The sequence below is a fragment of the Chlamydotis macqueenii genome, chromosome 11, assembly GCF_036417535.1.
Source record: "Chlamydotis macqueenii isolate bChlMac1 chromosome 11, bChlMac1.mat, whole genome shotgun sequence".
NCBI lineage: Eukaryota > Metazoa > Chordata > Aves > Otidiformes > Otididae > Chlamydotis > Chlamydotis macqueenii.
This window is the reverse complement of record NC_141566.1, coordinates 4,680,075-4,706,289: the sequence shown is the minus strand read 5'-3', so window position 1 is coordinate 4,706,289 and position 26,215 is coordinate 4,680,075. Positions and strand designations below refer to the sequence as shown.

Sequence of the window (26,215 nt, the reverse complement as noted above, 5' to 3'; positions counted from 1 at the left end):
ATAATTCAGCTTTTCCCACATTCAGGTAAAACTGAACCAGGTACATCTCTCCAGTCCTAAAATGCCAACAACATGAGCAGCAAGAATACAAAGTGCACACGTTAATATGCTAATGAAAGGAAGAAGAAAATTAAAGGAAGAGTTCACATCCAAAGCTGAGGTTCCTCCCTGCAAGCTCCAGCAGATGTGCTGCCCATGAAATCACTGCCCTCCTTGGCTAGTGGAAGGGCTTTCCTAGCTAAACATGCAGGAAGTCTAAATACATGAAGAATTATTCCTCTCTCCAGGTTTCCTGACATCCAACACGCCCAACTCCATTCCCAAACTGCCAATATTTTTCTCTTCTGCAGAGAAAGACCATGTCCACTGGAACCCATGCACCAGTCAGTAATCTAAGACAAGGAAAGCACAGTCACATTTGCAGAACCCGCCACAGATATTTGCATGTTGTTCTTCTTGGTCTATGGCATTTACTGGTTTGATGAACATATTTCCTCTTTTAAAGCAGCTTAGCAGTCTCAGAAGTGCATCTCCAAACTGTGCTAATGTACCTGCAGAACATTCATTCGGTAAAGAAATGTAATTTAATTTGTGATTGCATAAACCAGTCACGGAAGCCTCCCAAGAAGCCTGAGTTTTCATTTCTTTCATAGTAGACATTTAATTATATGATAATTACTTGCAGCTTGCAGCTCAGCTTCTACTTTTATGAAATATAAATTGCACTTCACTCAAAAGTGCAGGATGAGCATTTAAAAGGCTTCATTAAGTAGGTTTTAAGATTTTCCTGACGACTTTCTTTAAGCCATGGAAAGGAAAGCAGATGTACCTGTAAAGCGAAACTCGCTTCACAGGAGAACAAAGCAGAATTGCTAATGTAATACCAGAATGGATGAGCTTTTACAAGAAAAAAATATTAACTTTTTAACAAATACATTTTTTTAAATAACAAACAAAATATTTCTGTCAAGCTGCATGATAAAAGGGACCAGCAGGGAAGAGGCAGTATTGCCAGCTCTCAGATATAAACAATAAGGCTCTTTATTCCAAACATCCAGTGCTTGGAAACCTGAGGTTGTGTCAGACCCACGCTGCCATTAAAGTAGATGGACTAAATAATTTAATTCATTGGTAGCTTCCTAAAAGCCTAGAAAACAGGCATTACAAAAGCAGAAAGATGAAGACAAGAAAAATAACTTTACCTGAATTTATGTACTGTAATTCTATGACTGTTATGACCTCTCTTTTGATTTTGGACCATTAGTAGATGACGGCGCTGGTACTTCTGGTTCTGTTGTATCTTCACAGTACTGTAAGCTCAGATCTAGAAAAAAAAAAAGTGACGAGGACACAAAATCACCAAAGACAGAGGTCATGGCTGATACAAAACACCACGCAGGCATTACTGTTAGCTGGTGGCCGTTCCAATACCACACAGTGATGGAAGAAAGGTGCTGTTTGCCACAAATCCTGAAGGAAACCATTGCTCAGGCAGACGTAGTAGTCTTCTACTGCAGGATTGTGGCTCTTTCCATCCCAGGTAGGAGTGGTGAGCTGAGAAAAGTGCTAAGACATGAATTCTACCTTTTTCTTATTTTAGTTTAGCAGTTGGGTATGCCCATCCTATTAACTACATTTCGATTCATTAAATAGGAATATACAAAATGAGATAATAAAACTAACATACATGAACTGCCTGTAAATTCTGGGACGAATTTGTTCCTGGAGAAAAGAGAATGCACAGAACCACACAATTCCTTTCTGCAATTGCATCAGGGTGCTGTAGAAAAAGCAATGAAGGACAGGTGTTAAAATTTGTCAGTCGTTTCTGAAGACTGGGGGGGTGGGGGGGGCGGCAAGAAAAAAAAAAAGACAACTAGAAAACTAGAAGTCTAAGCCACCTTTTGAAGGAAAGGCAACAAAATATTTGTTAGGAACAGAAGTTATTTACAATGGTCTCCACCAGCTAGAACAATAAATCCCAAATGAGTGCGGACATAGACAGAGCTTCTTGCTTAACGGAAATGCATCACATTCTGGCATTAAACGTCACTAGGAGGTGTTAACGGCATTAAGCACAGGAGTAGAAACTTGCATAGGAATTATTGCATGGTGCATCCCCCTCCCTAGAATGATGATGGTCTCCCAGTGACTTTTGCAGGAGCTTTCAACTGATTTGATGGAAGCAGATGCAGATAGTGCAATTGTTCAGCTGAGACACCAGAGTGAAAACAGACTGTTGGCTTCAGCTGACCTGGGCGATCTATAAATACCTACGCTATTTCCTAGCAGCTAAGTGTGTTAAGTGGCTCTGATATCTTAAACTTAATATTTAATATACTGTCAAAGCAGTTCTGTGTTTTTGTGTATTCTATATTTAAGACTGAACAATTGCTTAAAACATGTTGTCCAGCATCTTACTCTCCGCAGCAAACCTAAAAGTGAAGCTCAATTGACCGTCTATTGCAGAAAAGTACGGTGCAGCTATTGTCTGCCACCCTCCAGACTGGTGCCACAGTGGAGAAGACAAATCCTCTCTGAAACAGAAGAACACAAGACCGGGGACCTGCCTAGACCAGGGCACTTTTAGGGAAGTTAATCAGATCTAAGAATACAAATTGAAAGGCTCAGTTAAACTGCATTAAGTCCTTGTATGGACACTCTCACTGAGAATTAAAGTATCCTTAATTCAATTGAGGCTTATTAATTTCCAATGGAAAACTAAGCTTACCAAAATTTTAGTCACCTAGAATCACAGAATGGTTAGGGTTGGAAGGGACCTTCAAAGGTCATCTAGTCCAACCCCCTTGCAAGGAGCAGGGACATCCCTGACTAGATCAGGTTGCTCAGAGCCCCATCCAGCCTGGCCTTAATAGTAAACAACTCGGTGCTGTCTGAAGTCAGCCATGATCCAATAGAAAATACCAGAGCCAATCCGCGACAGCAAGGTGTGCCTTGTCTGGGACAAGCAGAGAAGTTCATCTTTGTTTTATATAGTTTACAAAAGGGCATAAAATGCCACGCCATTTCATTCTGAACGGCTTCTTCCATTATATACTGCAGCACGTAGCACTTAGCAGCTAAATAACAGCAAAGGAAAGAAATGAAGAAGTATAGAGGGGAGAAAGGAGTTGTATTTCCAGCTGAGATGTGAAGTGAATGGACAGACAGCGCAAGGCTGCTTTACGTAGGATTGAACATATTTTCTGTACCCTTAATCACACCGATGCAGCCTGCTGGGGTCAGGCTCTCATACAGCTTCCTATTTATCAGTAACGTCTCGACCTGCAGAAATCAGCTTAACGCTGAAACAAAAGCTACCTGCTGGGCTGCAGCATATAAAAAATTTAAAAATATTCTGTGAGCACAAAAGCTGCGCTGAAGGATGGTGGCCCCGTTGGGCTGCCTGGCAGCCTGGAAGAGCCTTTCCCACAGGGAAAAGGCCACCGAGAGCTACTGTGGGACCTGACGCACTTTTGGCCGCACACATTGCCCTGGAAGGGGGCAATGACTTGGAAGGGCGCCTGTGTGGAGCTCCACATCTCTGGAAGCCCCTTAGTAATGACAGCAAAGCCAAGTGTTTGTGCCTGAAGAGGGATCCCACAGCCGCAGACGCCTCAGGGCCAGAGCCAAAGCCTAAGAAAACAAATGTGTCATGAGAGGCAATTGCCCATCTTACTTCTCTGGTGAAGCAAACACCCATATGAGTACCATATTGTCCTCCACCCAGTGTCACATCTGCCCCTCACTTACATCTTCCACAGCTGCTTTTCTGGAACATGTCTCATGTCCAGAAAGAGAGGAGATAGGTCAAGGGGAAGAGGGACATCACTGTCTTCTCTGTCCTGGCCTCTCTGCACTGCTCCTGTTTCCATCATAGCCCATGAGTATGCAACAAAACTGGTCCTTCACCAGAAGGATCATTCAGTGAAACATTTTGAAGACAGTGGAGAGGTAAGGAGAAGGTCTGATCACGCAGCCCCATAAGAATAAAAGGTTTTTTCTGATCTCCACTGCTGCAGTTCCGTTAAATCTAGCTGAAATTTTGCATCTGCAACAACTGCACAATTAAGACTACAGGAGATAAAGCTGTAATTTAAATCTATAATTAAAACAAAACTTCTGAAGAGCAATCTTTTACTCTTCCCAATCTGTGCTTCTAACTTTTTATCAGTTCCAGGCATTTTTAAAGCCCATTGCAAGACATAACGCCGCAATGCTCCCAGGAAGTTAAGTGGCAGGGCCTCAGACAACATCTGCGACCAGGCAGGTGCCCTTTGTGCTCCTCTGAAGAATGTCCCATTTCTCAGAGTTGGATACTGCTGAGGAACCTCATTAGAAACCAAATTACTACCTGCATCAGGTTTACACTAATGTATTGACATCTACAGCACTTGTTAAATGAACCGTAAATCCAATACACTAAAGTCATTTTCAACTGAATCAAATCAGGTTTCAGTCAGAAGAATTACAATTGTTATATACTTAATGGCTGGCACTTTCCTGGTGTCTCCAGCTAGATCGTTTCAGGCACAGAGAGAAAATTGTAAGCCTATGAAACGGTGCAAGCTAAATTGGACGCACTGCAAGCATACTAAACACAGTCCTAGGAGTTTGAGGATGATAATTGGCTCTAATTGACTAGCTGGTAAAGCTACCCAGGCATCCACAGGCACGCTCCTTACTAATCTGTTTTCAGCATGCTCTTTTCTTCTCCTTAGTTAATTTATACTTTCTTATTATAAACCATATTGTTTGCATTTCCTAGAATTTTGCTTTTTAAATCTTTAACTCTTTGTTCCCCTCAGAAGTAATGGCTTTATGGGAATATGGTCCCAGCTGCAGCACGTAAGGAAGAGGCAGAGCAGCAGCACCATGCACAGCCTTCCTCGGACCACTTCCTTCTCAACAGGAATCAAAATGCCTTCCAGGCCTTGGGAAGCAAACTCACACTCACGTGTTGTCTCTTCCCTTCACAGCCACAACTGGTTGTCTTTTAATACTGGTTTGAAAACCCTGACCCATGTGTGAGGACAGCATTAAGCCCTTATTTCCTTTTCACTCAGGGACAGATGATTTAAAAAAAAAAAAAAAAATCCAGCACTTCCATCCAGCACCTGGTTATGGCCACGTGCACAGTACAAAAGGGGACGCCAGCAGACAGGACAAAGCCAGTTTCCTTCTGCCCTGCTCCTCCAGCCTACTCCCACAGCTTGTTTGAACAAAAGCATGTGAAAGACCCAATTCAAATTCAGTACAACTATAAATTTGAACAAGCAGATTTGTCCATCTGCATTTTCCTCCAGCCTCAGACACTTTCCTTAAGCGGCCTTAGTTCTGCTTAATTCATTTCCCAGAAATGGAAGGCAGCAAAATGGAAACTAAAAAGGGAATATATATGAGGCAGCTCCTCTATCAGCATAAATCCATCCTGGTACCAGTGAATGACATTGACACTTGGTGTCTAAGGAACCAAGATCAAGAATTTATAAGAGATCAAATTCATTTAACTAGACCAGATTCTAAACAACCTTCTCTGGTCTCTTGCTATCTAAATCCCTGATAGATTATCTGTGCAGGTCCTCCTCCTCCTCTTTGCTTGCAGCACTGCTGTCTCCATGGTATTCTCCAGCAACAGAGAGGTGTCCCCTGGAAGAAACAGCCACACAAAAGAATAAAAGGCCATGTTAAGTTTATGCAGCCTGGAAGCAGTTCTGCTGATCAGCCAGAAATCAATCGGTAACCTTCTATTATGTGAAGAAATAACATCAGTGGAAAGGGTGGAAACCATTTGCTCCCATTCATGCATGGAGCTGGATTGTCTGGAGAGCTAAGGCTGTCCAGCTGGACAGTGCTCTCACGCCTCTGGCCACTTTCCATCCCCATTTACCATTTTCCACAGTGCCTGTGTTGGTTTTGGCAGCACACTCCGTTGTTCCCAGAGGACTCTAGCAGAAAATCATCCCGCCAGTGTTTTCAAGGACACTTTTTCAATGCACAATTACATCTAACACATTTATAGACTGAGGGTGAAAGTGCAGATCACCCTCACAGCACATCCCATTCCCTGTCGCTGCCCGAATGCTGGATCTGCCCCTAGGGTGGGGCTGCTGAACCTCCCAAGTCAGCCAGCCAGCAGGTAGTTGGCCTGTCCCCTGAACCGAGCAAAGCCACAGCACAGGGCCACAACTTCAGCCAGGAATTACTGATACAGCTCAGAAGGCAGTGAGCCATTTGCTCATGTTTGCTATCAAGTGCAAAGTCAGCAACTCATTGTGGAAAAATATAGAAAATGTTGGTAAATTGAGGTAAAAACACAGCCCCAAGCAGAGTTAAAATGGTTAGAGTAGAAGATCACACTCACCTTGGACAAGATGTGTTTTCAACCACTTCTTCCCTGTGATTCTCAAATTCCTTTTCATCCTACTCTTTTTTCCAGCCTCCCTGCGAACGCACGTCATGCACACAAATTTCACGTAGGTGCAATTCCTTTATGTAGCTTCCCCTTTTCTGACGCTTCCTCCATCAGGAGGTGGGTGAGAATGACATGAGACGCTGAGCAAGTGGCACCAATTCACTGCAGCCATCTCTTCAGAGAGGCGGTCTGTGGAAGGCCAAGTGGGGAACAGAGTTCAAAGAAAGCCTAGAGCAGTGGGTAAAGGGAAAGAGTTTCAAACCATGTACCCATGGAAGGGCAACAGCAAGAAATGGAAGTTAGTTCTGAGCGAGGTGCAAGAGCTCAGAACAAGGAGTGGCTGTATAAGACTTTAAAAATAGTAGCAGATCCAAAAATCAAAGCCAATCTTCAAGTGAGCTGTAAAGGAAACGCACAAAATCCCTAACACAGCAACAGGTCAAAGATTGTTTCAGTGCAGAGGTCTCCAAATATAACACAACAAAAAAGATAGATAGTCAGTGTAGTCTTCTTGTAGCACAGTGCTTGTACCCAAACACAGCACAAACCAGCCAGAGCCAACGCATCAAGTCACATAATCAGTGTAGGAAGATCAAAACACTTCCTCAAACATCTCTGATGGAGACGTCAGCCTGTTGAATTAGCTGCTGTGCTTCAATTTATTATTTTTTTATGACAGTCTTTTGTTTTCATCCAAACTAATTATGCCTAAGTCAATGGTAATGGTAGATTTGGCATTGATTATCCCTGTAGACGCTCTCAACTTAAATTGTCCTTTGCATACAGATAATTCCCTTGGCTATCTCCCGCCAGAGCATCAACACCTGAGCATTTATTTTACTAATTATTTTTATGCACATCATCACTGACATTTGATATAAACTACAGGAATACAAACAGTTTCTCTATCCTGTATTGCCCAGAGACATCAGAAGACAGGCTCCCTCAGCAGTGAGCTGCTGTCTAACATTCCACTCAAACGTGCACTGAAACTGGGCTGTGTTCACAAGATCGGGTTCCTGAGCCACAGAACCTGTACCAGACAAGGTGTCCAAGCAGATAATTTGTGGAGTCTTACCAGGGTAAGACCAAATCTACTGATGTAACAAACCAGTACGTCTACATTTACCTTACTGGAGTGCCAACAGTTCAAAAAAAAGTTGGAAACTGTCAGGCTTTTTGGTGTAATAAAAAGACTTTTGCAGTTCTGCAGTTGCCTCTCTAATGTTTCGCCTCTCCAAGTCTTCCCTGGCCTGAAAGGGGCTACGAGATTCTGAAAGAGAAGCAAAGCCCACAGTGATCAGGATGACCTGCTGGCATAACTACCAGAAACTTCAAAAATATAAAGGGGTGTGTGGCATTTATGGGCATAACTGTTTTCTGTCTGTTCTACCTCTAAATTATTTTAAAGAAAAAAAAAAAAAATTTGTTGCCTGTCGGAAGGGAAAGGCTTCTACATTATCAGAGGGAATTACTGTTGTCCACTTTTTTACTCACACAAAAGTCATCTAGGTCAAAAGTACCAGCTTGACTTTTCATACAGAAAAGCAGAACCAAATAGAGGCAAGTTTTTTTCCCTGACATTTGAAACTCAGGACATAATAATAGTCTCCAGTAGTCCCTCTACATTTGAAAACTGTGTTTACTTCTGAGACAAACAGGATTAGTCTCAGTGACAGATTAATTTGCTTTTTGATAGAGAAAAAGCGCTCTGCAGGATGAGCACAAACGCTCTGCAGGCTCCAGAGGACTGCAGCAGCGCGTTTCGCCTCCAGGTCACCGGTTCAAATTCCATCTGGGGGTAGGGACTGAAAACTTTTAATGTCTAATGGTTGTTCAATGGTCCATGTGAAATGGGTTTTGTGGTTGCACCACTCCAAGTAACGCGACTGAGTGTCTTAGCAGCCAGGCCAAGGACCGGGCAAGCGTAGTGAGCAGCGAACCCTCACTCTTCCTGAGAGTTTCCTTTCCATAAAGGAAAGTCCGCTCTTGAGCTGGCTGTAATATAGTTGTTCAGTAACAAAACAGAGCATTTCATGGCATGGGGGCTTATCAGCTCACTGCTTGTCACCAGAATTAAATTCCTTCTAAGTGAATGTTCAAGGCAGCATTTATAACCCAACAGCACCTGTTGCAAACTAAGATCTCATTGAGGGGTGAATAGGCTATTCCCCTCTAAAAGTTTCTTCTTTTTTCCTATTTGCACATATTTGGGTTTCTCTAAAAAATATGTAGAGTCCCAAAGGCTAGGAGACTGCAGTTTTGGAGCATTTCCAGATGCACAAAACACGCTGCACCTGGAAAGGTCAGCTGTGGGCAGATGGTGATAAGCAATAAGCCATTTTTCCTTTATGGAGTCCCACACCACCAATATCCCTGCCCAGCGGCCTCATTCTCTACCCGATACGCATATTAAGTTAGTTTTATTCCTGTGAGATAACACATTTACTGTATTCTAAAGGCAGAAGGCTACTTGAGGTTTTCCACATCAGAAACCTGCTTTTAAGTCCAGAACTTGAGACACTTTGTCTTAGGGAGAAGACTACTTCTCAGGCAAAGGCTGCCCGGAGTACCTTCGCAAAATCACAGCGCTACTAAAAGCGCTGCAGCCAGACACAAAGAACAGCCGTGCTGAATGCGGTGCTCTGCAGGGAAGGGAAGACACAGGAGAGGGAAGGCAGAGAGGCTGCCACGTGCTCCCAGCTTTGAGGCCTCCTAAACCCAAGCAACAGAAACCAGCATGATCCTCAAAGAACCAAGAGCTGCTCTGAGGTTACTCTGATGATTTTTTCCTACAAAGTGCATCCTTTCAGGATAGCTCCAGCCATGCCTCTTCCCCCAGGCTATGCACATGACACGGGAGAGGGGAACAGAAAGGCACTATCATACTTCACCTGCAGTGAGTAGAGGAAGCAAAAAAAATGAACTCATAGAATAGTTAGAGTTGGAAGGGACCTTTAAAGCCCATTCAGTCCAACTCTCCTCAAGAAGCAGGGACATCTCCAACCAGATCAGGTTGCTCAGAGCCTCGTCCAACCTGACCATGAATGTTTCCAGGGATGGGGCATCCACTGCATGTCTGGGCAACCCGTTCCAGTGTTCCACCACCCTCAGTGTAAAAAATAATCTTTGTATCTATTCTGAATCTGCCTCCCTCTATTTTAAAGCCATTACTCCTTGGTCCTACCACAACAGGCCCTACTGAACAGTCTCTCCCCGTCATTCCTGTAGGCCCCCTTTAGGTACTGGAAGACCGCTATCAGGTCTCCCCGGAGCCTCCTCTTCTCCAGGCTGAACAGCCCCAACTCTCTCAGCCTGTCATCACAGGAGAGGTGATCCAGCCCTCTGATCATTTGTGTGGCCACCTCTGGACTTGCTCCAACAGGTCCATGTCCTTCTTATGTTGGGAGCTCCAGAGGTGGATGCAATGCTGCAGGTGGGGTCTCACCAGAGCAGAGTAGAGGGGCAGAATCACCTCCCTCGACCTGCTGGCCACTCTCCTTTTCATGCAGCCCATGCTTGCTAATGCTGTATAAAACAAACAGCAGATGGTGAAGAAGTTCTTGCCCCAGCTACCCACCCATAACAATTTATAGCACCTGATTTGGGGGCATTAACCTGTACACACTAAATGTGTTCGTTCTTATTATTCACTGCACACATGTCACAAGCATGGAAATACGCTCAGCAAGGCTCCTGAGGCTGGTACTGAAATTGTAAACAGCCCATTAAACAGAAGCAGTAAATACTCCAAAGTGCTGTAGATCCTGGTCAGTTAAAAAGCACTGGACAGGCTTTAAATCTGGAAAAATACTTGGCTCCATCTAAATCCCCTTCTTGCAATCCAACCTAACTCTGCACTGCAAGAAATGGAGAGGAAAAACAACCAGGTAAAATCCACATAACGGCATCAAATACACTAGCACTTCAATAAGTACTGCGTTCTACGGCAAACACCAACAGTCGGCATGAAAACCAGGGTCCGCTAAACGACAACAGAGGGATGAAATACGGACAGGGGATAGTAATAGTGAAGGGAGTCCAGAAGTCTTGATAGCCCATCAAATCAAGGCCAGCAGATCAGGAGGACGCTTGGGATGCCCAGAGCGGGCTATGCTTTACCACTACGCAGCCAGTTCTGCACCAGTGCACAGCTGGCACTGCCATAGTGGTTCTGGGCCACTGGTACTGGTGTAAGTACCAGTGTTACCAGATCAAAACCAAGTCTTCTCATCAATCTCAGGCTCATATTAACAGAAACACTACAGAACCTAAGACTTTACAGATGTATGCACTGCTTTTAACTCCTGCGTAACTAGTGAAAAGTTAGTTTACTTGGATTTTAACTTGAGTAACAGCCTGTGAGAATGACCTCAAGCTGAGTAACCGAGACACAATACTCTGCGCTATTTCAGCCTGACTTAAGTGCTCCTTTCTTTTTGTGAGGCAGAGTTGCACATTGAATCTGCCACGTGGAACCGAGAACTGAATTTTTCATTTCAAGACTCTCCACCTGATATAAATAGGTTCTCTGAGGATTTGGTATCTGGTTCACAGGAAGATTTTTGCTAACAGGAAGGCACAAATATGTAATGCAGCTCTGCTGGGGTTTAGCCCCAGTCACCACACAGTTTCTCGCTCACCCGCCCACTCCTCAGTGGGATGGGGAGAGAATTGGGAAAAAAAGAAAAAACTCATAGGTTGAGATGAAGACAGTTTACTGGAACAGCAAAGGAAAATTACAATAATAACAAAATATGAGGATACTAAAATATAGAAAATGAAGAATGCACAACTTCTATTCACCCGTTGTCCCAATGACTGATACAGCCTGTTCTGAGCAGCAATCATGGAAAATGAAACCAAGCAGCAAGCAAAGGAGCAAGAGGGCAAGAGCAAGACAGAGATGCCTCCCCTGGACATCAACCCTCAATTACATACTGCAAGTGACATTTATGGCACGGAATACTCTCTTTGGCAAGTTTGGGTTCAACTGTTCTGGCTGCATCCCTCCCAGCTTCCTGCACATTGGCAAGACCTGGAAAGCCAGACAGTGTCCTCGGTCTCATTAGCAACAACTCATAGCATCACTGTGTTTATCAACGTTCTTCACAGACAAAATCCCAAACACATCAGCTAGTGGGAGGAAAATTAACTCCACCCCTGCCAAAATCAGGACAAGCTCACTCTGCACAACCCAGCCATGGACCAGGACAGGATGGGCACCTGTGCCTTGCCAGCACCCAGCAAAAGTGCGCTGAACCAATTGTCGTAGGGGGGCAACTCAGCTGTGCCTCGCGATAATTTACACTGCTATCCAGGACAGAAACCGCATGCTTCTTTCTTTACCAAAGACCACAAAACCTCATTTACTCCCCTGATTGCGTTAGCCAATATGAAGCAAAGTAACTTTTAATAAAGTGTGCCACGGCAGAGAAAAATTGATACAATCACAGAGCCGGTATAATAGGATTTAATTCTGCTTCAGATGTGCTAGTTTTAATAAAAAAGGATTGAGCAAATCTAAAATAAATTACACTGAAAGGTCAGGCTTATTGCTTGTACAGTTATGTTAACTCTTCCACAGACATTTTTACAGACTATTTATGACACCTTTTGATTCAGAAGAGGTATGAAATACATCTGTAATTTTCCCATTATTTGCAGCAGTGTTTCTTCTCTAAGTGTCATTTCCCAGTACTTCAATACAAATTTATTTAACCGACATTTATAAAAAGTGATGAGTTATTTATGGGGCGGTTTTGTTAAATTAGCGAAACTGTAATTCCCAACGGAAAGTTAAACCCAACTAGAAAAAAATTTGTTGAAGGAATGATGATTCCCGTTTGTGTGCCAGTGATGCTCGTGATTTCTTATTCATTAATCATTCCACCAGCATGTCATTTATTCAATAGGAAGCAAATCAATTGTTTATTTTTACATGTAGCTAAGGCCCTGATACTGTGAACTACTCAGAACAGACATGGATTGGGAAGAACTGTAAACACTGAATCTATGACAAGGCTCTTATTAATATCACAGCAGCGCCTGGAGACCCTAACCAACATCTTAGCCCACTCAGCGCTACTGTGACACAGAGAAATCCTCATCCTAACCCTGAAGGAAATACACAGCACAAAGAGACCTTAGCAAGAGTGAGAAACGCACGGCAGTGCCCCCGTTCAGTCCTGCACTGCCATTCCAAAGTCTGCTCTCCAGCCTTGCCCGGGCACAAAGACCGCACAAAACCTGCGGGCAGAACCAGGGACCTTACAAGCACTCCAACAAGTTGCAATTACACCAATTCCAGTCTTACAGAGTTTCTTGCCATTGTCATGACTGCGCAAGCCTATTGCATGTGAACACAGATGTCCTCTGTTGTTTCTATGTGTTTTTACCCAGCTCAGGTGTACGTGAGACCTCACACTTGGAGCTCTCAGTTCTACATCAATCTTGAGATAGTATCTAGACACAACGAGCTGAATTCTCTACAGCCACCACCAGAGAAACTCCACTGAATTTGATCAAAAGAACTATTGGAAGAAACATAAAATCCAACCCACTGTTGGTATTTGTCTGTATCCACGCTTTCAAGGAACCTAGGTACAAGTCCATCAGCAGTGAGTATAGGCAAAGTAGACTGGACTGCATCATCAGATTTAAAAGTAAAATTAAGTCTTGAGTTCACTGCAGAGTTCTACCCAATACTCTCGAGTCAGTGAAGAGCAGCTCCAGTGGCAGGAGACTGCATGCGACCACCACTGGCAGCTGTAGGATAACAAAGACCTGAGACAGCAGCCAAGGACTTCCCTAGGGGATCTTGGGTTTTAAGAATCACTTCAATTCCAAAACATTGATTTTTATTTCATTCTGATTAAATCAACAAGAAATTATTGCCAGCCATTGCTATTGAGGAGCAGAGGACATCTCTGTGCTGCACAAAAAGCAGGTGATTCAACCAGAAATCTGACTGCCCCACATAACTAGGAACATAACAGCTATTGTTCAAAATTAGAAAGCCACAGTTTTGTGCCGTGGGCTACAATAATTCAGTTTCTGTGGGCTGGCAGAGGAGATTCTGCAAAACACACAGATCAAAGAGCTAAACAGGCATAAACATCAGCTTATTTGCATAGTCTGAGTTACATGAATATGCAAAACAAAGGCATCCTGGGAACACCTGCGAAGCCCCTTGACAAACTCTGCTTAATTTTATCATCATTTCTGCTTTTGACAGAAAAAAAAAAAGTGTTGAAGTAGAGTGGTAACCAGAGTACAAAATTATGTGTTCAACAAATACAAATGACAGATAGGACGTGTCCATCAAAGGAGCAGCGCTTGCAATACAGAAGAATTGTTCAGCTTTTGGGGCTTTCTGAAATAGAGTCAAGGAACCAGTCCAGATCCTCACCAAGGGCAGTAGACACTGCACAGAAGGAGCAAAAGACAGTCCTGGCCACAAAACAGTACAGTGAAGGAAAAGGAGATGAGGGAGGTCAAGTACCACCAAAAGCCCTCTAGAGAAGGCCAACAGTCCCTTCAGAAAGAACATAAATGGCTCTGAGTGAACAGATAAATGGCAATGTTTTGCTGCAGTCAAACTGCAGGAAAGAAAAAAAAAAAAAAAAAAAAAAAACCAAACCACCAGACACACACACACGAAAAGTTAAGTGTGGTCTTTTTCTTTTGATGCCTGCCAGGTGACTAGTGAATTGGAATAGGATGTTGTCTTCTTTTTTCCATTTGGAAAATACACCAAACCTTAGAGATGTCTCCCCAACTTTGCTTCAACAGGTAAAACACATGCTTTTTCTTCTGATACCATGAACTCTTTGACAAGATATCTCTGTCCATTTCTATCTAAGATAGAGACACAAACTACAGTATCTGCACAGGCCCTACTATGTACCAACCTGTGGGTTACTGCTGCTGTGATTGATGTGAAACCTCTGATCTCCAACACGAACGCGGCCCCATTTGACAACTTCTTTTGTCTTTTATTTTAATAGGTTTCCTGCCAGCTGGGCTCTGCCTCCATTTGATCAAGGGTACTATGTCCTCAATCAACTCTTCTCCTTGGTGTTTTTTTTTCCCTCCTCTCTATTTTTAAAAGCAGTGGTCCAAATCCATGAAAACTGTGAAAATATTGTATTTTCTCAATTTTTCTTACTATAGGTAATTCTCAACTAAAATAATAATCTCTAATGTGTACTTAGTAGACACATTTAGTACACATAATATCAGAGAAGTAGAATCAACTGTTATTTTTAAACCCAAAGTGACTGTGGCAATTGGTCAATACAGAAAGCATTAGGGTTGGAGGTAGCTCTGCAGTAGCAAAATAAAAAAAAAAAATTACCAGTGCACAGAATACCATGAACAGCAATCAAATCAATGACTGTGTTCCACCTCCTGCCAGAGTCAGTCTCCTCATAAAACTGTTACACGTATCTTTTCTGAACTAAAGTCAGCTCTATTATTTAAATTAAACACTAAGTATCAGAAGAGAACAAGCTCTGCCATAGGGTACAGGACTTCGTACTTGGTACTTTTAATATCAGAAAAAATGATTATGCAATCATCTTCTGTGTTTCAGTTGGTTTTGGCTGATTCCTTAGTCAACCATCAAGCCGCTATTTGTAAGGATCCATGGAAAGGAATAGACATGCTCACCTGTTGGCACATGGGGGCCATTCCCTCAACCTGGTAGGAGCCCTGGGTGATGGTAAGGTCACCCTCGTACTTCTGATGGACTGTTGGCTGCTCTCCAACAGCACCGGCAGAAAGGTATCTACACTTTAGGTCAACGGCTTACCTTAAACTGTCTTCACCACTACTTGACTTTCCCAGTCTCGTAACTACAGCATTTTAATGGATTGTGGAAATGATCATCTCCTTCAGCCAATACCAAGTCGAGTTATCGTTGTCCACAAGGTAAACAAGAGCCTGCAATTGGCCCTGAACTACTGAATCAGTACAGCATGGTCATGGCTCTACCACCACCTGTAATTGAGCAAGTTTACACAAAAGGCATAAAACCACAATTAAAAGGATTATATGCAAGAAAAATCCCCACTTTTCAACCAGTCCCACAGAAGATTAGATGCCCATGAGGACCTGTGATCAGAGAGCAAACACTTACACTCCAGGTTTCTAAATAAACTTCTAAAGTGGGATGCCTGTCAGTCAGCATTTTAAGAAAATCCTATTAGAATCCAAGAAACAAATAGACTAACATTATTCTTGTGTTTCTGACTCTGCCTCAGGTTCACTACAATGTAACTTGCAGCTCAATAAACTTTGACAAGCTTTCATGTTATAAAAACAAAGACAAAAAACTTATTTATTCACTTACCTCATACATCTCAAATCAATAGTTGCACCTATTGATCGATGACATAAATTCAAATGCATTAATTTACACTGAGTACCGTAACCTAGTAAGAAGGTAACAACTGAACTTGTTGAAATCGATTTTCCTTTTGTTTCCAACAGAAAATCCTCAGGCCCATAGAATAATAAGATGCAGTGCACAGAGCAGTTAATTATCAAGGAATATCACAAAAAGCTAAAATTAAATTTCTTTTTGAATATGGAAAGAAAATGTTGTATCTCCAGGGCTGATGTTTAAGCAAGAGAAATTTCTTGTACCTCTTTCACATGTGCATTCAAGCAACATGATTCGTGGAAAGGTGAATTTCAGCATGTACTAAAGTAACTCTGTAATGTAAATAAGTAAAATCGTTTCAGAGATATGTATCTACAAAAGCTATAATGTAATGTTGAAACATTTTGTTTTGAAAGGGCAGTATTTAAAAAAAAAAAAAAAAACCACCAACCAAAAACAAAAACCAGCAACAGGATTTTAATAATAAGTCACTGAAGCAAAATCCTGTGGCACAAAGTGAGGCTGCTTCTTGTGGTGCAGAGGAGCCTGAAGGCACATGAACACAGAGTCAGCACAGTTCTCGCAGGCTGGCTCTGAGCTGCTCTGAGTATTGGACTGAGTGCCACATCTGTTAGTAACTTAAACTTTGACAGAGGCCTTGAGTTGAACATAATGTAATATTTGGACAGGAGACGTACCCAAATCACTCCTCATGTGGTAACCATCCAGCCAGCCAAGCATTTTGCAAGTATGTTTGGTAAAGACTGGTAAAGTTTTTTTGAGAGGAGCTGACTGAAAGAGAGGGGAGATGGTGCAGAGCAGGCAGGGGAACATTCATACCAACAGCCAGGCCAAAAGGTCCCTGCAGCATCGAGGCTTTTGAAGCAGACATCATCCTGCACCTTCGCCCAGGTTACACCACACAGAGCTGAAACAGCCTTCGAAGTCAAACGCAAACACCCCAAAAAAATAGCTGGAAATATCTGCTTAGTGGCATCACCTAGATCAGGTAAATCAGTGCTCTGGTCTGACACTGCTGAACCAAACACATTAATATATTCACCAATGCATTGAGTCAGGCCCCCAATTAGTTGATACTGAAGTACTCACCTAGGAAAGTGTTTGTCTACAAAAGGTGTCTCAAAATCTCTAGTGAGCAGCCACTCTTTTCAGAAGAGGACAAGAGCACTTCACTCATAATATCTACTCAGATATTTTGGCTAAATAAAAGCTAAGACTCAATATCAGTGAAGAGCTGAAAATTAACTTCTATTTTTCTATGCTGTTATCATGCCTACTACCATGGAATACAAGTTCATTTAACAAGGCACTAGTCAATGAAAATATATTTCAGGGAGCAAAAAAAGTCATTAACAAAGTTGTCAACATTCTATCCATCCATATATAAGGAAACAATTATTGACACAGATAAATATGAGAAGAAAGTTTGCGGTTTACCAATACGGCTATTTACTAAATTGCTGACTTCGCTATAAGATCATAATATTTTATAGCCAGATTCTCAAGGTGAATGACAATTAAAAATTTTTAACAGTCAATTTCTTCAAGAACCCTAGGCTGTAATGAGTTACTACCTGAACAAAGTGCTGTATTATATTATTTAGAAGTGAGGACTGACTGCTACAGCATGGATATATCCTTTGAATTTTGTGAAAGTTCCATGAAATTCATAAACAACCAGTGTGCACCACAGTTTGCATTGTCTCCACAAAATCTCAACTACAGTTTTATGAGTCTAAGAATGATCATCCTTAGGATTATTTTAATAATTCGAAATACTCAGTAGCCAATATACTTTTTTTTTTCTTTTCCTAAGTAGAAATCACAAATAGAAGGCAAAAAAAAAAAAACCAACCCTGAAGGAATAAACACATGAGAATCAAGGTATCTAGAAATTCAGAAGGCCATCTTAAGAAAATGTGAAAGCAACACTTCTAAGGAAAGAGAAATAACAGAAGTCTTACTGGACTCTAAACTCTCACTGTGAAGTGTTCTGCTGAGGAGCATCCGCCTGTGAAGCTAGAGAAAGAAGACACATAATGACTGCCATTTACCAAACTGCTGAGTGGAATAGAAGATTTTGTGGCCTTCAGCAGTGTCCACCTAATTAACAAATAAGAAGACAAATGAAGATGACCTTTCAGCCTTTTTTCTTATGGCAAGAAACTGCCATGTGAAAATAAAAAGGTCTGCTCCTTGAGAAAGGTGTCTATGGTCTGACCTTCCCAAATCACTGAATGCATACAGTGAGATCGATCATCACATGGCAATACCAAACTCCACAGCTACTGAGTAGCTCTGCAGACAGGATCACTGTTCCCACTAAAAGTTCTCATGTTTGAGCAGAGCATCTTCTTCAGAAGAGCTGGTAGGTACTGCTTCCAAGAAAATCTTGAAAACAGATGTAAGAAGTAGAAACTAGCTATGGGATCGTGCTCAGCCTGGCACTAAGCAAAGCTATCTGGAAGAACTATAGCTCTTGTAGTGAACCCAACAATTGTTTTGGTCTGCTACTGAGGACAAAGCAAGGTGATTTACATCTCTACTCCCAGCTCCTTCTTCCTGCTCTAGCTGCCTCACCTGAAAAAGAGTGAAGTCTGTATCAAAAGTCACTGAGAAGCAGACCAAACTGCTACCAGCCAATGCCAAGACAAATTGGTCTTACAGAGCACCTTACTGTCTCTCCTTTTTCTAGGAGGTCGTCCCGAGGAAAAAAAAAAAAAAAAAAGGTGTAAACTGAGCATTCATCTAGGGCATGCACCTCTCCAAGTAGAATATCTAGCATGTCTACCAGTGATCAACAGCTGCAATGACAAATTCCTGGTCCCTACCATTCTATGTCTCCTAGACTTAAGCTCCAAAGTATTTTATTTCAGTAACACACCAGAGGTATGGAATTACAGAGAAATAGTAATGTATTTTAATACAGGATCAAGATACATTGCATCATCCTGTCCTAAGAGACAACACAGGCAAGGTTGTCTCAAAAACACAGGCACTACTAGTGTTTTATTTTAGACTACAGGAAATTAGAAAGTTTGAAAGCAGATGTGGAACAGCCACACACCCCTCCCCCTTACATTCAGGTACCACAGCCTGAAGGTTATGAGAGGTAGGAGAGCAATGAAAACAAATTAAACTGTTTCAAACAGTATCCAAGTGCATGAGCCCATCTGTACCAGAAGTATTAATTACCAGAAGACATCAAGTTCATATTAATTTTTATTTTCATATATGTACAACTTAAGAAACGAATCTCCTTTGCAAAAGTTCAGAAGTTATCTTTCAATAACACAACGTAGACATACCTTTGAGGCAGCAAATATTACTCCTATTAAGGCCCTTATGAAAGGATGGATATCATGCAAATGCAATTAAAGAGCACACTACATTTCAAAATATGCAAACCGAGTTCCACTTTAACTCTTTCAGAAAAAAAACATATCCAGCATTGTAACTGTGACCCACCAAAGCATTTACATACATGCTTGAAGCTAAGAACATGGACTAGATAAACTTAAGTAAAATGTAACAACTGTCAAGCAATCTTAATCAGATCAGAACCACAGTCAGTGATCGATCTCTTCCAGCATCACAGGTGCCAGTGTCTGCACCAACCACGTCATTTTACATTCACATAAACTGCTGCTGACTGCAAAATTCTCTGGGTTTTTTTTTTTTTTTAATCTGTAAGGCCCACATTTTTTAGCTTTAGCATTAATTTGTGATCATTGAAAGTACTTAATTCCTCCACTGAGCCTGGGGAAGAGGTATGCACAGACAGCGTCTGTATCACAGCAGCGCACGGCAGGAATTGCAGGAGCAGCGTCACGGAAGTGACTTCCATCAGGCATTTCGAAAGGCTCCAATTAATTTCTGTATACCGTACTCCTTGCTTACGATCTCCAAAAGTGAAAGCTGGATTTTTGTTTAAACTATAGTCAGCATTAAATCACACAAGCCAGGCTAATCTACAAGAAACAAAATCTTACTTAATATTTTAGTATCGTAATGCTACTTGTGCAAACAGTAAGTATCTAAAGATGGTCTAATATTACCAGGAAGAAGAAAGCTTCATTCCTTCTGTATGCCATTATAATGCATTGAAATTAAATATAAGGAAGATGGTCAGTTGTGTGATTTTCTAATTGTCATCACTACCATAACTCAAAAATAAGAGGACTGATAATTTGAAAGCAATTAATATTTGAAAAGAACACAACTGCTGTGACCTCCCCCGGGATGTTACATGCACTGCCTGACGTGTGAAAGGTGCTAGGGGACTACTTTTTCTTTCTTCAAGCCTCATGCTAACACAATCAAATTTTGGTCATCTAGTCAAAAGGAACAATAAATTATTTTCAACATTTTCTATCATGTAATTTTTCGGCAACTATCAAATTGCCTAAAGGCCCAGACTTTTCAGAAGTTTTGTATCACATTACATTCAGTGCTTACAAATTTCTTATAAATAGTATTCCCCTTTTAACAAAACAGTAGTTACAAGTAGGGAAATTCCTTTATTTCAGTCCATCTAAGTTTGAGTCACAACAGCATATCATTTAGATACTGCTACACACATCCTGGGTGTATATCTGCAACTAGAAGAATGAAAAGGAAAAGAAAGATCCATCCTACTTTAACACTGACCAGCAGCTGTTAGCAATTTTCTTTAGTCATCACTGTGGGACATGATGGATGGGAAGACTCAATAAGCTGAGGAACTAGTATATAGTGTCTAAGTGCTCTCAAGGACTGTTGTTCAACAGCACATTCAGTTTAACTAGGAACTACAGACTGTAAGAGATAACAGATAGCTCCTGGGAGCCTCTATCATTCTTCAGAGAAGCTGTCTGATCAAGAGGATAATATCTGGAAAAACAATTGCATGATTTTTTCCTATATAGCTAGTATATCACGTCACTGAAGGAGGAGAAAAGTGAACATTACCTGAAGTGGTAACTCAGACCATGAAATCTGCATTAAAAAAACAAGTTGAGATATTACCATTTTAAGACTTTCCATACACTTTGCAACACAGAGAAACTGGATACACAAAAACATGCAAGTCAAACAAAGCTAATCTACAATAAACAAAACCAGGATACACTTACTTCAAGACTTAAAATATTAAAAGATTAACCCGATGCTAAATAGGAGCAATGGAATAAGGTCTGGACCTAGGCATGTAATTCAATAAAAATCCAATTGGCTCTTCCAGCCTTTATTTCCCTCCTCTTTTTACTTGTTTTTATGATTTCAGGCCATAAAATTACTGAATGACACAGGAGCCAAAAGGCAAATGGAAATAAGGCATCATCCTCTCTCTATTAATAGCAATGCTCCGGGGATTTGTGATTATATATGTATGTAGCTGCACAGCCTTTTTCCAGCCCATAATTACAGGAGATGTCCTTCTACCAAGGATAAAGCAGGATGTCAACTACTCCAATACCAAAACTATCATTTGAAAAGACATCCTTCTTTTCCGAGCAGACCTATCCCATCCGGGTTGCATATCAATTTAAAAAGATACACTGACACCCATCGCCAACCTTCTGCCTGAAGGTTGTACCCATCATTATTAGATCTAGCTCTCAGCTCATCAGATGAATCCCCTTTTTACACTACAAGTCTTACAAATAAAAGCCCAGGGAAAGAATTAATAACTTGGTCCCTGAACAAAAGCTCCATTCCAATTTATGAGATCAAATTATTAGTCTTTCAAAATGCCTAACCAAGTCATCACGCCCATTTTGCCCCAAACCTTAAACACAGACTAGCAAGAAAGGCTGGAAATTACTCATCAAGTTACAGAGATTAATTACAAAAAACTTCAAAAACATTCCAATATATTTTAAATGACAGAAAAGAATATGGGCAGAACTCTGTCCCAAGACTCAAGAACTTTTTCTAAAATCCCAAATTTTACAAATACAGAAGAAGGTAGCCAATGCAAAGCATGAAATACAAGGAGTTTAAAGAGTTTTTTTTTAATCTTAAAACACCTCAAACCACAGAATGAAGCAAACTGCACTAGAAGAAATTTACAAGTAGTCTTTAAGGGAAGAAACACGTAAAGCACACTGCATTAATCTAGACTTGACATTATGAGGGCATGTCTCACCGTAGCGAGGTCCATACTGAACACCAGATCAGAGACAGATGATTAAAGCAAAACATTAGATGTCACAGTCACTGTTCTACTGATCCGGGAAAGGCAGAGACTCCAAGGTGAGCAGAAACTACAAACCTGCTTAATAAAGGCCATTCTTGCAAAGTCCAAAAATCATACATCCAACACTTTCATCCCTTCATTAAAATAGAAGTACCAAAAAGGAGCACTCCATAACATATCCCCATTGCTTCTGACTGACACGTTGAATCAAACGTAAAAGCAGAAAGTCAGCAGAGATAATTAGAGCAACAAAGATCTTCTAGCACAAGGCAGCATAGCTGAGCAGCCTACCAACCAGAAGATGAATTATTTTATTTGTTACTTAAAAAAATAAGCTGTTAGTTGACCACTTCAGTTTATTAGGCATAGAAAAGTTTTCATCTGGAGGTCATTCTGAAGAACATCTCACCCTGTGTTTAAGCACATGTGAAGCCCAGTAGAAACCAGAGATAAAGAAAGGAAGAAAAAAAAAAAAAGTGTGTTTGCTGGCTTTCCTTCCAAATATTTCACAGAAAAATGTCAGTTTAATGCTGACAGCAAACAAGAATGTCAGTCTAATTAGATTTTTTGTTCTGTCATGCTCCTGATCCTATCTAAGTACTCCTCTGAAAAAAAATCCGATCTATGATGAAGGCACAATTGTACAAACCTTAACATTCACTCTAAATGTGGCTATGCAAAAAAGGGAGAGACGGTAGGGAAAACAAAGGTGAAGTATATTTTTCTTCAAATAATTGAGTCAGTTCAATATTCCAACAGCCATATAAATTTAAAATATGAAACAACAATAATACAGCTATAGAATCTAGGTTTTCTTTCAAAGCAGCAGCATATAAAACATATAAAAGCTAAAACCTCAGCACGAGCTTCGAAAAAACAAGGACTGAGTGAATTTTGCTGAAGACATGAAACTCACAAAATACAATACACAAAAATACTGGAATGCATAAGATATAAAGCTACACATTTTAGGTCAAGAAAGACATCGTAAAGTATACAAAATTTGCAAAATTAAACCATGGGATTTGGGGGAGAGTACCATGAATACAAAGAAGTTGGCAATTAATATTTGTAGATGGAGAGAAGAAAGTGGCAGTTTTACATTTAGCATTCAGTTCTTAGGTTCATGACTTCACTTTCTTAGCATCTTTTTTTCCAGAGTTCTCAGTAGCCAAATCTGCTTTTCTCTTCTGCGACTAAAAAAAGGGGGAAAAAATTTATAAATTGAACAAAATGGTGTTGTTATTAAAAAACAAACAAAAATAATCTTGTATCATTATCTCAAACTCCCAAAGTACATGACTAGCTATTCAAAAAGAAGGTAAGTGACCCTAATCTATTGTATATTGCAATTTGGCTTTGTAGGATATAATGGAAGGGGGCAAAGAAAAAATCCCAGATTTAGACACTTGAATTCTGCTGTCCTTTTTATCTTCTTGAAATCATTACGTGGTCCCAACGGTACAAGTACCACACATAACATTAATTGGATTAAAAGATCAGGACCTTGACTTATCCACAATTCTGCTCTAAAGATGACAACTCTTCAAAATAAAAGAAGCACTTCTTACAATTTGTTCTTCCAGGAACTACTATGTAGTGGAGGAATAACAATCTGAGATTAAATTAAAGCAAACTTATGATGTAAATATGTAGGCAGAAAGAGGGCAGTGCTACGTTTTCTTAAAAAGTCTCTCTGCTACTTAAACAAAAGACTTCTCAAAAAAAAAAAAAAAGAAAAAAAAAGAAAAAAAAAGAAAAGCCCCCCAATACTATGAATTGGGAATAGCTGCGCAAAGTCTAGAAGAGTTCTGAACAGACAAATACTTCAGTATAAACCATTAGTTGAGAGATTAAACTAAAATAATCCATGGCTACAATTACATTTTTCACTTTCTAACAAAATATAATTGAATTCTGCAAAACTAGAAGTAAAGTAAGTGCTGCTAGACATACAGCTGTAACTTTTGCTCCTCTTTTCTTCTTTTCAGCTCTTTCTTTTTCCTCAATTTCCATATTTTCTTTCTCTATTAATGATATGAGAGTATTGCAGCGTCTCTGAAACTCCTAAGGAAACAGAAAACATCAAATTCTCTAAATAAATTATACAGATTCTCTCATTTACATAAATATGTTCAAAATTCTTAAATTCCAAAATAATTAAGGTTTCCAAAAACATTCAATATTCATGTATTAATTAATTAAGGTTAGCTTAGTTTATCTGTCTTTACCTCGGTGTAACCTTCTTTATAAACAGAGAGAGATTTACTGAAATACTCAATTCTCTGACAAGGAGTTCTCGGGATTGTCTGTATCTTCCAAACTCACACCTCTAAAGACTGATCTGATCTTTCACCTTGTTTAGATGAAGCAAATTACAGCCTGTCAGCATACTACGCCAGATTTTAGGAAAAGAAGTCTTCAAGTATTTATTTAAATCAGCAAGAAAAGGAATCAAAGCTATCTTAAGCAATACTTTTCTGTGGCCCACAGACTATTTTTTTTTTTGGTAACACACTGTAGAGCTCCAAACTGGCAAAAAAAAAAAGTATCCAATCTTAAATCACCAACTCCCTGTTGTATTTTCAGTCAAACAGCACCCAAAAGGTTGCAGGCCCTAAACACTTTTAGTGTCAAGACTTCCAAGCCATCTGAAAGAGATCAAGATTAAATGCCATAAGGTCATTTCTACATTCAAAACTATTTCCACTGCAACTCTAAAAGTATCTGCATCGCAGTTAGTAACAGTTGGCTTGGTTAACAGAACTCACTTGACTTGGACAGTTTCTTGTACCATTATTTCAAAAAAACCCTCCTATCAAATACATAATAACACTCATTTTTATTATAATTATTCAGTATGTTCTATGTACACTGAGAACAGTGATTCCATGGGCTTTTCTTTCCAACTTAAAGCGGGAAGCTTTCTTCCGAGGAAAAAAAATTAAAAAAAAAAAAAAAATATGTCTTATCTCTATTATATTCAATGAAGCAATTTCTGAACCATAAGCTTTCCTAGAATTTAAACTTTAAGTGTATTTCCTAGTAGCATAACTCTTAACCTCCAACTGGTCTACTTGCAATGAAGTGAACAGGTGACCTTTTTGCCCAGGAATCAGTCTGTACTTTCTCAGCATCTGTCATCTGTATATTGCCTCAGCCATCATGTTACATGATGGAAAACAATGCAGCCTGCACGGTTTATTGATCCTGAACGTTCTGAAAACAGTCAATCATATGGCTCATCTTTGAGATGTTAATACCCTCAAGCTTAACCACATTCCTTAAGTTCTACAGTTTCCACAGATTCCTCTATGAAGGGTGCTCCATGGCCTTGGGTGAAAGCTGTGTAATTCAGAATGGACACAGAATCCTGCCACCACATGAATTTTTTTACCACAGGAAAAAAAAAAAAAAATTAAAAAGAGATTAAATTCTTCAGGACATTTTTCTTTAAAACTCCCTACTGAAAACATTACAGTCTCAGTGGATGTAGTTTTGCAAATAGAGTATTATAATGATTTATTTCTAATGCATCTTTGTAAAAGTAACCGCACATCCACAGTACAGGTTCAATCATAAATTAGGGCACTACCCTTGCGCCCTAGAATGTGACAGTCTTGAGCTAAAATACTCTCACTTCAACCAATAAAAACCCTCAAATTCCACCCACACAACAGTTTTTAAGATTAAAAAGGCAACAAGTCTGAGAAAACTCAAGTGCAAGCCATCTCAACATACACTGCATCCCCAAACAGAACCACAGAATGGTTTGGGTTGGAAGGGACCTTTAAAGCCTATCCAGTCCAATCCCCTGGCAAGGAGAGGGGACGTCTCCAACCAGATCAGGTTGCTCAGAGCCCCGTCCAACCTGGCCTGGAATGTTTCCAGGGACGGGACATCTACAGCCTCTCTGGGTGATGTGTTCCAGAGCTTCTCCACTCTTACTGTAAAAAGTTTCTTCTTTATATCTAGTCTAAATCTAACCTCTTCCAGTTTAAAAGGTATTACCCCTTGTCCTATCACAACAGGCTAAAAAGTTCCTCCCCATCCTACTTATAAGCCCCTTTTAAGTACTGAAAGGCCACAAAAAGGTCTCCCCAGAGCCTTCTCTTCTCCAGGCTGAACAACCCCAGCTCTCTCAGTCTGTCTTCATAGGAAAACAGAACAAAAAACAGCCTCTGAACAAAACCCTACACACCATAGATCAATA

The 26,215-nt window shown here is 40.6% G+C and overlaps 1 protein-coding gene across 1 annotated transcript in view; it reads right to left on the bottom strand.

The window, feature by feature from the left end:
* Nucleotides 1–22,696: 22,696 nt before the first annotated feature.
* The window catches only part of SMARCA1 (SNF2 related chromatin remodeling ATPase 1), a 31,569-nt gene continuing 28,050 nt past the window's right edge, over nucleotides 22,697–26,215 (bottom strand). The window contains exons 23-24 of the mRNA XM_086756066.1: nucleotides 23,959–24,069; nucleotides 22,697–23,198 (exon numbers count right to left, since the gene is read on the bottom strand). Of these exons, the coding sequence (XP_086612192.1) occupies nucleotides 23,127–23,198; nucleotides 23,959–24,069 (183 nt within the window). The 3' untranslated portion in view covers nucleotides 22,697–23,126. The remainder of the gene's footprint in view (nucleotides 23,199–23,958; nucleotides 24,070–26,215) is intronic.